The 13,860-nt window shown below is 38.1% G+C and overlaps 1 protein-coding gene across 1 annotated transcript; it reads left to right on the top strand.

The window, feature by feature from the left end:
* Positions 1-2,238: 2,238 nt before the first annotated feature.
* On the top strand, positions 2,239-13,860 carry vamp8 (vesicle-associated membrane protein 8 (endobrevin)). Its single transcript, XM_042489035.2, has 3 exons — positions 2,239-2,446; positions 6,906-7,073; positions 10,798-13,860. The coding sequence occupies exons 1-3, from the start codon at positions 2,432-2,434 to the stop codon at positions 10,978-10,980; spliced, it is 366 nt and encodes a 121-aa protein (XP_042344969.1). The 5' UTR covers positions 2,239-2,431; the 3' UTR covers positions 10,981-13,860.

The raw sequence follows: 13,860 nt of genomic DNA, 5'->3' as shown, positions 1-13,860 counted from the left end.
TTCTGTGGAAATCAGACTTTTTCCCCCCACAATTTATGTTTTCCATAATGCAATAGACAGTATTTTTAGTGCTAATGCCTGCTGGGCAAATTGTTTTCCAAAATCATCATAATGGCTTGAATTATTTTTAGCTGCGTGTGATTCAGAGCAGAACTACTGAGGTTGTCTCACATCATGTGACGTGACAGCAGGAAATGAACGACATGTAAGCGTAACGCTGCATTCTGAGATAGAGGTGAAACCGGTTGGTCGGGGCTGCTGCAGGTAGCTGGGTGGGACTCGGTATGACATCAGTGCGTCAGGGAGCTGCAGGACAGGGAGGAGTCACTCAGTCAGCTGAGAAACACACCAAAGAGCCAACAGTCTCAGGCAGAGTTAAATTACACTGTCATTGATTTCTGTAGAAAATGAATAGTAGTGAGTAATAGCAAACCCATGTTTTTAACATCATCAGTTCTGTGTGGATCATTTTCTACACTCAAATGACATCTTTATCTAATCGAATGAGATCTGTGGAATGGGACATTGCTGCTGATGTAGAGATACTGAGCTATTGTGTTAAGGAATGACTTGCAGTGGTCTGTATTTCATATGTGCGGCTGCCTTCAGCGATGAAATATAATGTCAAAACATATTTCTCAAACCATCATCAACAAATTAGTTGTTGATGCTGTTTTCTTGTGCTGGATGGATATCTGTGGCCTGAGGGTGCATGATGAACCAAGTTTTTGATACAGTTGTAGAAATTATACATTACCATGTCACTTTAAGCCCTCAGAAATACTGATACATCTCATGATGAAAAAACACAAGATTACAAAGATGCACTCAACCTATTTTCTTATTTATTGCATTCAAAGTGTGCTAGTTGGATATGGTAGGGGTGTTTTCATATTTGCAATATTCATTGAAATGTTAGCACATTTGAATCCAATTAATATGCTGCAATCAAATTGCATGACCACATTGCCAATTGCTGTTTTGTTTAAAAATGTCAAAAACAGTAATTATTAAATAAACCAGTGTTCCAAAACCTGTCAGTTCAAATGCCAGTGTTCTCAGAGGTAAACTTCTTTCTCTTATTATTTTGATAACTAACAATTTTGTTGCTGTTTTTATTTGTTTATGTATTGATTTTTGATTAGCTGCTGATAATGAAAACTTTTCTTGTTTTGGTGGATTGAAACTTCAGTTTGTGATTGTCTTATAACAATGGTAATTTTGATTTGATTCTTGCTGGTGGTGGGCTCATCAAAAATTAGTATGTTGTTATTCAGGCTATCTTAGCACGCCCCCACATCTTTGCCTTGTCCTTTTGTTTGATCATGAACACAAAAGATGACATAACACCTATCTCACACCTTAAAGCTCTCTTTTCAACTGAAGAAAAGCAAACAAAATCTTATAATTATTAACACTGGTCGTTATATTATTTGTGTCTTTGTGATTCAGCAACTGGGCTCACTGCCAACATATGATGGGAACACCTTGATATTAGGATAAAATCGGGTGAGCCACATCAAGTTGGTGTGTTGTACAACAATAATGGAAGTTAAAGGAAGGGGCCTTCAAAATAAAAGTACCAAAACGTCTGGTTTATTACGTATTATATTGTGTATTGTAAATTATATTAAATTAAATTCAAATAACAAACTGGCCTGTATAATTAATAACAAAAAACATGCCAAAACAGATTTCTTTGTCTAATAACTGGGCTGTAGTTCTGGAGGGGGGGCGGGGGGTTGATTTGGCACAGTATTTAAACTTCCTGAAAACTTTATCTCAGATTAAGCATATACTGACAAAGTTTTCATTAAGGGACAAAATTTGCAGTTGACAAAAACGTGATAAATTGCAGTATATGTTATCGCAATACGCAACACATTTAAAATCACAATATTATATCATGATTTTAAAAAATGTTGTGACTATACTGTAGGCCATTGATTATCCCCATTTCTGTTTGTCTCTGTTACTATATACGTATAAAGGGTAATATAACGTGTGAAACTGAATTTGCTCATTGTGGTTTTCAGTCAATTTTGATATTACCAGTAAATATGTAGTTCATTGCAAGCTTAATTATTTTTGGTACATAATTTGTGATTATATTAATAATTAAGGTGACCTAAAAACTTGTATGTGTCTTTAAAATATATGTAAATTGCAAGTGCTTTATTTTGAAAACATAGGCAGGAAGTCATAGTTGTGTTATGGGACACTTCACAACACTTGAGTTCAAGGAATTCAGTTTGAAGAGAAAAAAAAACAACCAGGAAGTTAAACAGAGGAGGAAACGTCTGCGTTGTGTTGGAGCATCAAACTTTCATATCTTTAGGAAGATTTTTTTACATAAGTTTTGAATAACAGCGTCAACTTAAAAGACAGTTAGTCCATCGGGTTGTGGTCAAAGGGCATTGTTTCTGACAAGATGAACACTGATCCGGTAGGTGATACTGGCTGAAGCTTGTGGTTTTTGTTCAGAAAGTCTCCGCCGTCATGATGTTTAACAGCAAACACCACACGCAACAGGTGTATATCCGGATATCATATCATACATTTGAACCACAAGAGTTGTATTAAGTCTGGAGATTAGTTATATAAGTGTGTATTAAGTTTTCATTGTTAGGAGAGGAAGTCTTAGTGTATCTTAACAAAATGGCCTAAGTAGCTGTCGAAACCGTAACAGGTGCAGTTTGTCAAGGAATTTGGCTAATGTCGGTTTCTCTCACGCTTCATTTCACCTGAAAACTTTATCCGCGCTGATATATTGTCAGTTAATTAACTTCGGTCACCTGCAGAAAAAAAATATTGCGTAAATATTTCAAAAGCACGAAGTTGCTTCCAGGTCGGTTGAGCCTGGCGCCTGCAGCCAAACTCCACTGAAAGATGTGCTAATTTCACGCTAACTTAGCTTGACTTTACCTTACCTACTACTTGAGGTTAAAAAAAAAAAGTTAAAAATGACATTTCTGAAGCCTCATTTTTCTCTAAAGACCCTTTAGCACTCTTGGGTAAAAATTCAACTTTTACATCTTTAGCTCAGTGTTTGAATTAGCTGCTTCATAGCCACAGTTGGTGCCACTCAAGTATTAGCGTTATATTCGGCTAATATTTTGTATTAACAAACTGTGCTAAGAAATACTGGTGTAAAAGTTAGCACGTTTTTAAATGAGGTCTTGCGTCCCTCAAATATTATTCAAAATTAAAAGAGGCATGTAAAATTCTTTCTATCTATCGTTATAACTTTTGACATTTTTTACTTTGTCAAATTTGGCTTTTACATTTTTTAGGGACTGTTCGTTATTTATGAGGGGGCTGGAGGGGTGCAAAACGAGGGAGATATGTTTAATAATTTCTTAAGCACTAGTGAGGAACTGTGTGTGTGTGTGTGTGTGTGTGTGTGTGTGTGTGTGTGTGTGTGTGTATACATATATATATTATAAATATCCACTGAACACCAAACCCACCTGCAGGTTTAGGCAAGTTTTATTTTTAAAAAATTGCCAAAATTACCATGGTTGTCATAGCCAAAAACTGTAAAGACTTGCATAATAATCATATGATTTGTGAGTAGGATTTGCAGTTTTCAATTTCCGTAAGAAATTAGCTTTGTCTTGGTTGTAACTCTCCAATCCTGTGCTGTTTGGCTTCAGTGTCATCATTTAATGTAAGTATATACGAACATGGCAAGGGCCTATTTATGGTTGTGGGAGGGTTATGCATATTTCCCCAATCACCCAGAGACTCAAGGAAAAATATTTGTAGGTCCGGGGAATGTCAGAATACAGTTAATAAAAAAACAGATAATTTTTAAAAAAGAAAGAAAGAAAATCCATGTCACACCTAAGCCACCCCCTCCACTCATAAAAAAAGAACAGCCCCTTCTCCTATCAGTGATGAAGTACCTTGAAAGTCTCCCAGGATCTTTGAAGAGCACATTTAAGGATACTTGAGTGTTATTAATAGGCTGCTGTTATTTTTATTCATGATGACTTACGAAATGATCTTTCCTTCCGTGTTCTCACTCTGCTGTGCTATGAATGAGGGTTTTTTTTGTTCATATCTAACACACATCTTCTCTGTCAGTCGCCAGTAACAGAAGCTTGTCCAATGAAGGACGGTGGGGTATAATGAGTATCTGTTGGAGGTTAAATACCCCAAACTGTTGCTCTTTGCGATAAACAGTTACATACAGTGACCTCTGAGCTTTCAGGGAAGGGGCTTCCTTTTTCGTTTAAAGTCCAAGCAAACTAAAGATATAGACTCTGCTGTGCAGCAGGGAGAGCTAAACCAACAAACAGTGTTTCCTGTAGCCTGCAGCATTTATTGGTGTCGGTTTAACGAAAGCATTTATTTTGAGTCTGCTTGCATAAAAGGAAAAATCTCACTGCTCATCTACGGCATGTAGTCTATTCAAAACCCGAGTGCACTCACAGATTATTTCACATTTGACTAGATTAGGACGCGAGGATTTATTGTGGCCTACCGGGACAAATAAAATCCATCGTTTTGTTTTTATAGCCTAAGTCAAACATTTAAAGAGAAACGATTTGATTCATCTAACTTACACGTCAACGGGAACTTCCTTTTGAATCATTCTTACTCCTCGTGCATCAGCAAAGAATTTACGAGGCGTCTTCTCTGCAGGCTTTTGTTTGAGTTGTCAAATTTTACTGAAAGACTGCAGTCACTTTCCATGCACAGCAGAGGAACTTATTTTTCACACATTTTTGGGTGTATTCTTCTACAAGGTTTAAACACTTGTTAATAGGACACATCTTTGTTGTCGTCGGTGCATGAGCGTCTTGTCCCGGACTGTGTCTGTCTCCCTCTTTCTGTGGATGTTGATACTTGATAGCTGTCAGCCATTCAGACGGCCTCATTAAACTGCCAGCACTGGTAGAGGCAAACGAGAGAGGGACTAAACCTGGTTTATATGGCAGATAAATAAGAGCAGAGTTAAACAGATGAGAATACAGAAATATGCAGTATGATATTATGGGGACACAAAGACACCGAGAAATATGTTAAATGAGTCGCAAAAGTAGCAAGACGAATTGTTTTTAGGATCAAAAGCAACTACATATCAGAAAATCTATTAAAGTGTTGTTTTTAGAAGTGGATTTGATATTACTGAATGGAGAATGGAGTGAAGAAAGAAGGAAGGATGGGGGATAAGAATGAAAGAAGGGAGGGAAAGACTGGAAAAATGCAATATGAAGAAGGGATCAGTGAATAGAAAGAAGAAAGGGTAGGGGCGGGCAACAAGGGAGCAGGTAGACGGCAGGTAGACGGCAGGTGACGCAGCAAAAAAGCTGCTGTTTCCTAGAGACAGGTTTGTTTACAGTCTGGTGCTGGCTCATGGGATAAGAAAGTCACTGTACACTTACCACAGGTGTCGTTTCTACACACACCATAAATATCATTTCTACTTAGAAATGACACCCACAACGACTGTGTAAGATCACAGCCTTTCTTCCTGTTGAGTGCAGACGCGCTGTAGCAGGCGTTCCCAGAGATGGTGTGACTGCCAGCAGGCTGTGCTGTCACCTGCAGCAGCCCGAGAGACTGAAAGGACTCTCAGAGCTGCCACCAGTTGTCATTCACATTGTCTTCTGAAAACACAAGTCTGATAGTACTTTGTTTAGATTGTAATGTTGTATTGACTCGCTTGTGTCAGACAGAAGAATCCAGGGACTGGGGAATAGGAGGAAAAGAAAAATTATTCTAAAAAATACTGCAGGGCCAATTGGAAAAATGTGTCCTGAGAGCAGCTTAAAAAGGCCAGCCACTTTGATTTTAGTTTTGAAAGACATGTACTACTTTGAAACCTGAAGCAACATCACTTTTCTTGTGCTGCTTTCAGATGACTTTCATAAGTGTTTAAAACTGAACCCTGAGAAAACTGCTTGATTTCTTTCCAAAACATGTAAAAGAAGGCAATGAGCAATGTCATAAGAAATGTTCCTTGAATTGCGAGAAATTAGCAGATTTTTAAAAAGCTAGGGATAAAAGAAAAAAAGCTACTGAAAAATATATTAATAATAATCATAAATATATTCAAGGTTACGTTACAGAATTCTTTTTCAAGGTAATTTCCTTGTTTGTTTGTTTTTTTAACTTTCTTTTTACTTTTTTATTTTATTTTATTTATTTATTTATTTATTTATTACAGTCTTCAGGTAATTTTCTTGTACTTTTAATTTCTTGCTAATTTTTGGGTCATTTTTTCTTTCATAGCCTTCTTTCCATGTTTTTTTTATAGAAATCAAGCAATTTTGCTCAGGTTTGAAAGGGTTAAAGTCATACTATGCAGGAAAATGATGTATTGATTCACAAATGTTTTTCTTCTCAGTCATCCCTTATGACCCACTATACGTTTGTGGTATGATTTAAATCTGCACATGGTCTCTTCTGTGCCTGTATTTTCTTATTTTCCTCTTATTTTGCTGCGTTTGGAAAGTTCCAAGGCACAGCGCACAGGTGAGGTTGTAACGTCATTAAAAGGTAGCGATTAGATACACGACCTGGCAGCCTATCAGGGGCCAGATTCGGGCCAAGCCAGTTGAGTACCACTGTGCAAGACACTAAGGACGCTATAGTCTACACACAAGAGCTGTACCAAGAGCTGTTCAGCTACAATGAGACAGTCCTGACCTTTGGAAAGAAAAGGTCATTTTAAAATAGAATTGACAATTGCTTAACCCCAAAAATTTGGTTTGCATCTAATGTCCCTTAACCACAAACGAAGCCAAAAAACACATTTATTTTTTAGTTACATTTCAATGTAACTGTTCATACAAAGTTGTTTGGATTTTTAACACCAATAAAAAAAAACTATAAAATAAAGTTTGGACATGGGAACTTTGTTCCTCAACTAATTTTTTTTGTGTCCATCCCAGGAGCGGGGAGGAGTAGGGGCAGCGCCGGAGTCACAGGACAAGGTGCAGTCCTTAAAGGAACAAGTAGATGGAGTGAAAACCATCATGACGCATAATGTGGACCGGATCCTGGCCCGAGGAGAGAGACTGGATGACCTCATGGGCAAGTCAGAGGACCTGCAAGCAGGGGTGAGTCATACTGCCACATACTGTAACTTTGGTTTGTGTAAAAGTGGGTTGAGATGTGCACTATATTCTTATACTTGCACCAATGCATCTTTGGTGTACCGTGTATTTGTCAATACACAGGTTGTTTTGCAGCGACCTCAGTGATAATCATCTGGTAAACCAGTATAACAAGTCAGTCAGATTCCAGACACTACACAACCCAAATGAACCAGAGAAATGTTTTGTTCAGACTCAGCCCAAATCCGTTTTTTGTCATATCCAGATTGTATTTGGATTGATTTTTAGAAAGTATGTAGAGAAAAAAAACAAGAAAAAAACACACACATGAAAACGAAATTGTTTACAACATGGATCCAAACCATATTTGAAGGGGGGTTGAAATGGGATTCCTGTCGGATTTCTACAGATGCGTCTCAGTTAAGCCATCCTGGTCTCTCGAATCGGATACTCAGAATTATGCCAGTCGAATCAAATTTGGCTGTTCAATACTAATATTTAACTATTTGCTCCTTTTTTTCAATAAAGATTGTGAGAGTTTGAACAGGGTTCAGTGAGATGTTCAGGATGCAAGTGAAATTTAAGCAATGTAGTTAATAGGTTAATTGCACTGTAGACGGATGGGAAACGTGCAACATTTTTTAGTCAGTATCTGTATCATATTGAGTTGCTGTGAGCTGTAAACTCACCATTTCTACGCAGAGGACAGAAAATAATGTGATTTTGCAGTCTTATGGGGCAAAATCTCTCCTCCTCCAGGCAGCTGCCTCTGTGTACGCAGCAGCCTGTAACCAAATAGCAGCGTGAAATTGAAGAGTGCTCACTCTGCAGGAAAATCTGAGGACTGAAACGTCCCTGTAAGTATACTGCACACTAACTGGCAAAAAAAGAGATTGCTTGACTTGAAGTCATCTCAGTCGTCTGAGAGGTCTCTGACTGATGATACGAATCTCTGACTTTCAGCGATCATCCTATTTTTGACACACATATACGATGTGATCACTCGACATAACAGTACAAAATTGTCAGTCTGTCAATTGACAGTCTGTCTTAAAGATCTCACTTGAGAAACAACTCTCTTTTTTTCTCTCTATGTCTTTTTTTTTCTATCTGATCATAGCTTAAGTCTGGCTTTTTTGTTTCTCTGACCTAAACTTTGGGTTAAGCATTTATTAGTACGACGTTAGAGCTGCTTCTTATTAGGTAATTACGCTCACTAACCCAACAACCTTCTGTCTGAGGTTCAAATGCCTCACTGCACAGTAGAGGTTGACAGATTATCAGCCTGGTCAAATATCGTGGCCGATATTTGGCATTATGCCGATTATCTGTGTCAGCGTTTTATTTTAATGATCACCGATAGAATGAAAAAGTGTGCTTATTACACTCAACCAACACCAGTGAAGATAGTCTGCAATACATGCAAGAAAGTGTCAACATGGCAGGAACTTTTACTTTGTAAAACCTCAGCAAGCAGTTTTATTTATTCTTTTTTTTTATTTAAATTTTCATTGAATTGTATAAAAAGTTGCCGTGAACTTGCTGTGTGTGATATTTAACAGTTCAGTTTGGATTACACATTTGCTAAAGGCATTTAGATAAAGTTTTGTGTTGGAGTTTGTTGTATTCCAAATTTTAAATTTTGACAAATATTTTAATTTGTATTATAAATGTATATCGGTTCCAAATATTGGTTATCGGCCCCATTAAGTACTAATAATTGGTATTGGCATCTGCCCTGAAAAAAACAATATTGGTCGACCTAGTGCACAGGCTGTATAGTCCTTCTGCACTGTAGACTTTTTGATTTTGTCGTAGCAGGAGAAGCACAGATGCCACTAACAATATTAATGATGGCTCTGATCTGTCGATGTCTCTGAGGAAGCCATCTCAACAGCCAATATTCACAAAACCAGGACGCCGAAACTGGCTGAGTTAAATGGAATGCAGTCATTATTAATGTTCCTAAGCACGCAGGTGACCTATCGAAATGGGAATGAAGCAGCAACTTTCTTTAAATGTACTGAACCTTTAATTGTTGTTGCTAAAAAACATGCGGCCTCTTGCTGTCTCATAAAGCTGACCTTCCTCACAGCAGACATCTTGACTCTTCATAGCTGTTAACGCACAGCCGTATCTAATAACGTGGATAATGGCTCCGTTCCACTTAGCTGTGCCAGGAAGCCATGTCATTGAACCTGCAGCTCAGTACCAGGAATGAACAAAGGAGCCATTATCAGTGACGCGTGACTCAGGTGTACTATGTAAAGGTCTGACATTAACATTAACCTTCCTCAAAAAACATAGCTGTCATTAGGCAGTGTGTGTATTTAAATGGTGAATAAAGTGTTAGTTACTACGTGATGATGGCATCGTTGGAGTTACTCCGATGGCATAAATATTTGATGGTAGAAAAAGTGACAATCCCAGTGAGAATAGGTGCAGACTAATGGTGCATTTCCACTACATGGTTCCGGCTCTTCTCTACTCTACACTACTCGCCTTTGGTATCGGGTACCGTTCTGGGGGTCATTTTCCATTAGAAGATAGTACCGCCTCAGTGTAGCTGGTCGCCATAGCGATGCCGTGTAACACTGCCGTGACGTCAGTTTCGACGCGACACACACATACACATAGGGTTCAAAATTAACAGTGGCTTCTGTGGGAGCCCCATTTTCCAGTGCGCACCACTACTAAAACACATCACATGCATAAAGTGTGCAGCAGCGTGTGGTCAATAACAGGGTTACTGCCAAAAAGATTCTACTAATACCCACCGGTAACATTTCCTCTCTCTCTCTCTGTCCATTCTGTGGGATGATGAGTTCAGGGGACTATGTAAATGTAGGAGTTTGAGTGCAGCACCGCTTCACGCACAGATGACCGCAGCAGGAATATACACAACAGTTAGGTAGTGGAGACAGATGTTTGGAAATGGAATGTAATGAGCGAATAAACACACAACATTGACATATTACTTCTGTTTTTTTTTTTTATTATTTCAGGAACCTTTATGCGCAGAATATATATATTCTTTAACATAAAAGTGAACACTTTTTTAGAGTTCTTCTGAACATCCCAAGAGAGGCTTTCAGGGGATCCGAGCTCCCCTTAGCTCCCCCGTAATTCCAACTATGCATACACACAGACACTCGCTGGATACACTCAGCGGCCAGTAAGGTGAGGAACATTTGCACCTCCTTGAGTGACCACAGCGTGATCTTTCTGTTGCTTAGCATTTTGGGAAAGGAAAAAAAATGATAAACAGCAGCCGCTATAATAGCTTTGCTGTGTGCGCTGTTCAGGGTATTCCATGCGTGCCGCGCATTGATGACGCAGTGACACAGTGATGTTTCTCTCTGACCAATCAGTGGTCTGCAGTGTTTCACATCACCTTTTAGTACCTCATAGTACCTGGTCGACTTTTTTTGGAACCCCAGGAGAGCAGGTACCAAAAAAGATGGTACCAGGTACCAGGTACTTTTTCCTAATGGAAAACCAAAAAAGGCGAGTAGAGTAGAGCCGGTACCATGTAGTGGAAACTTGCCATAAGTGGCCTAGGAACTATAGTATGTTGAAACGGCCACTATACGATCTCATGAATATGTCACTCGCTGCTGTTTGGTAGAAGCGAAGCAATAAAATAACACATGGAGGCTTTAATAGAACCACTTTTCCAAGAATGCATGATTTGTTGCTTTAATGTCTCGTCTCCCTCTCTGCTCAGGCTCAACACTTCAAGCAGACGTCTCAGAAAGTGGCTCGCACCTACTGGTGGAAGAACGTGAAGCTGGTCGTGGTCATCGTGGTGGTAGTCCTCATCATCGTCCTCATCATCGTCCTGCTGGCCACCGGAGTCATCCCTGTCAGTGCCCCCGTGCCTCCAGTCGCTCCCACCACAAAGCCTTAAACACACACACACAAACACATAATGTATATACAGTCATACACACATTCTTATTGCACAGTATACAAAGTAATATATAGACTAAAGCAGGAAACTGCTGTCTGGTGAAGCCTTTATTACTTCTGAGTTAGTTTCTGCTGGGAGCTTTCATGCTTGTATTGGAATTCAAGGACTTTGTGCTTGTTTGAAGGAACTTAAAAGGCACATCCGTTTTTGAAACTCTTTCAAAACGCAGTTCAAGTGTAGCCACTTTTTGAATTTGTGAGAAATTAAAGAAAGGTGTCTGGAAGGTCTGAAGTTTTCACCTGACAGCAGCAAAAACACTGTCCCTGTTCTTAAAGGACGCTGCATAACATCACACCAGCTCCTCTGTTTTTAACTGTTTCACCACCAACGGTTATTTCATCCTGGAAAACAGCGTATCACTTTAATGTGTGGATTTAGAAAAAATCATTTTGGATTTCTCCAGTATCATACGAGACATTTTGTTAATGTTAAATGTCATCACTTATGTGCACCTTTACCAAGGGCAGTCTGTATAGTTTGAAAGTTGAAAAATGCAGTTCCTAAAAATATCAGGCAGCATGTTTTTGCTGACATTGGACATATGCACCTAACACAAATCTGTTACAATGTCACTCACACTAGTGAAAGGCTGAATTGTGTATTTTAAGATATATAGAAATGTTACCATTTATGGGCATGTTACTTTCAAAGTGCTTCCACTTTCTTTGTAGTCAGACAATCTAGAAAAAAGTAATCATCCACAGAAACTCATTTTTTACATTTTTCAGGTAGTTGATTGAATGTATACACTTAGGGCTGCTTTAGTTCTTTATAAAAAAAAATGAAATTAGCTCCTCACTGGTTTTAAGGGCTCATGTTTGAGGAGAGGTTTGTAAAAGTAATAGTACACAGTCAAAGGTTAAGAAACAATTATAATGCATAAAAATCACATCATTCAATTGTGTTTAGTGTCAAACCGGTGAGCTAAGACACCACCGAGTACAACATTAGTGTGTCCAGAAGTGTACATCAAAAGATCCAGTGTTTAGGATTTAGGGTTTTTTTTTAGTGTACAATCACCTGAAAATAAGAATCGTTGTGTATCGTTATCTTAGATTAACTGTTTAAAGTTACATATGGTCCTCTTCTATGGAGTTCAACATGTATTTTCTACAGTAACCTGGAACAGACAAATCTCTGGCTCTAGATAGGGCCGTTTTTTGTGTTTTCATGTTGGCCATTGTAAGTCTCCTACACACTTCACGCTACACGTTTCAGTTTCTTGCAATCTGCAAAATCACCACTGGATGTCACTAAATCCTACACACTGGACCTTTAAATATAAATCAGCATTGACTTGGGTGATAAAAATTAACTGATATTACCTTATGTTTTAAAACAACACTGCATTTTCAGTTACACGTTTTTCTACTTAACAGAAGAAAAGTTAACTCAAAATTTCAGATTTGTACATTTGCGCTTTGCAGTATCATTTAACACATCTTGTTAATTTTTTTTTTCCTCAGTGTGTTTTACCTCTAGCGTTATTGCATTTTAAATGTAGAGCTTCGGTACGTTGATTCAATAAATAAACCACCAGGGTCAGCAGTTAACCCTTTGAAACCTGAGGACATTAGCTTGAGTTCTTTCAAATATGTGGGGAGAAGGCAATGAGCAACTTAACAAAAAATGGCCCAAAAATTTTCAAGCATAAGTAAATAAAATTTCTAGACATTTACTTAAAAAAAAAGAAAAGTAAAAAATTAACTAGAGAATGACCTTTAAAAAAAGTGCAGAATATTTATTAAAAAAACTATAACAGCATTATAAATATCTAATATAATATAATGTAATATAATATAATATAATTTTATATATAATAATTTTCTCCTAGTTTTTAAATAATAGTCAGCCATTTTTAATACTAATTTCCAAGTCCCCCAACCCCCCATTTTTTAAAGAAATCAAAGCAACTTGCTGAAGTTTAAACAGGTTTAATAGCTTGTAAAAGGTGTTTAAACACAGCAAAAGAAACAAGATGTGGATCCAGGTTGCAACGGGTTAAAAGTCTGTTTCCACACTTCTTGTTTTGGCTCTACCAGCCAGCCAGCTGAGAGAGATCAGTTACAGCCCCACTTGGCTCCCCCTGCTGGGTCCGTGTCAACCAATAGGCCCCCGCAGTCACAGCTTAGCAAAAACTTGCAAAAATGTCTGCAGCACAGATCCTGCATGTGCAGCTTCCCGCCTCTCTCTGCTGTTACAGTATCAGTTTAGCTTCAAGGAGGTCAAAATAACTCCCATCATGAACTGTAAATAGTTAATATAGTTTCACCTTTATGTATATTTGCAACAGCCTCAAACCAATGTGTTAATGAAAGTAGCTGTTCTTGTAGAGGCTATTTATTTATGTCATTCATGTTCTCTCTCTTTTTGTTTTAATCAAAAATGAACTTGTGAAAGCTGTTTGATTTCAACAGAATAATCCAGACTGATTAATCCTGACATGGTACAGTTGTATTGCTCTGTTCTCAAATCATTTCTAGAAGCATAGGTGTAAAAAAAAAAAAGGAGGCTGTGTTGGAACAAATTTCTGCATAGTGTTTATTACGTGGCTCTGGAGTGCAGTAGAGCTAATCTCTTTGCCTGATCTCATACTGCTCTGATTAATGCTTTGTGTTCACACAGGCTGCAGCAGGTCTGTTGTTGCATTAGAAGCTTTTTTTTGTCATTTTGAATCAACAATCTTTTAACAGGTGAGATGTCGGACTCCAGTTGACCTTTGTTGTACCTGAATGTTATTAGAATTCTGGAGGGTTCTGTTCTGATTAATAATGGTATTTAATGGTCTGATAATAAATAAATAGTATTTACCACTAA

The sequence above is a fragment of the Plectropomus leopardus genome, chromosome 4, assembly GCF_026936395.1.
Source record: "Plectropomus leopardus strain MGB_pleo_1.0 chromosome 4, ASM2693639v1, whole genome shotgun sequence".
Classification (NCBI taxonomy): domain Eukaryota; kingdom Metazoa; phylum Chordata; class Actinopteri; order Perciformes; family Serranidae; genus Plectropomus; species Plectropomus leopardus.
This window is presented reverse-complemented; position numbering and strand designations above follow the sequence as displayed.

What these genes read in the sequence shown, in the direction of transcription:
- vamp8 (XM_042489035.2), top strand. An exon ending in CAGAGGACCTGCAAGCAGGG is followed by an intron (nt 7,074 to 10,797) that starts GTGAGTCATACT and finishes CTCTCTGCTCAG; the next exon opens with GCTCAACACTTCAAGCAGAC.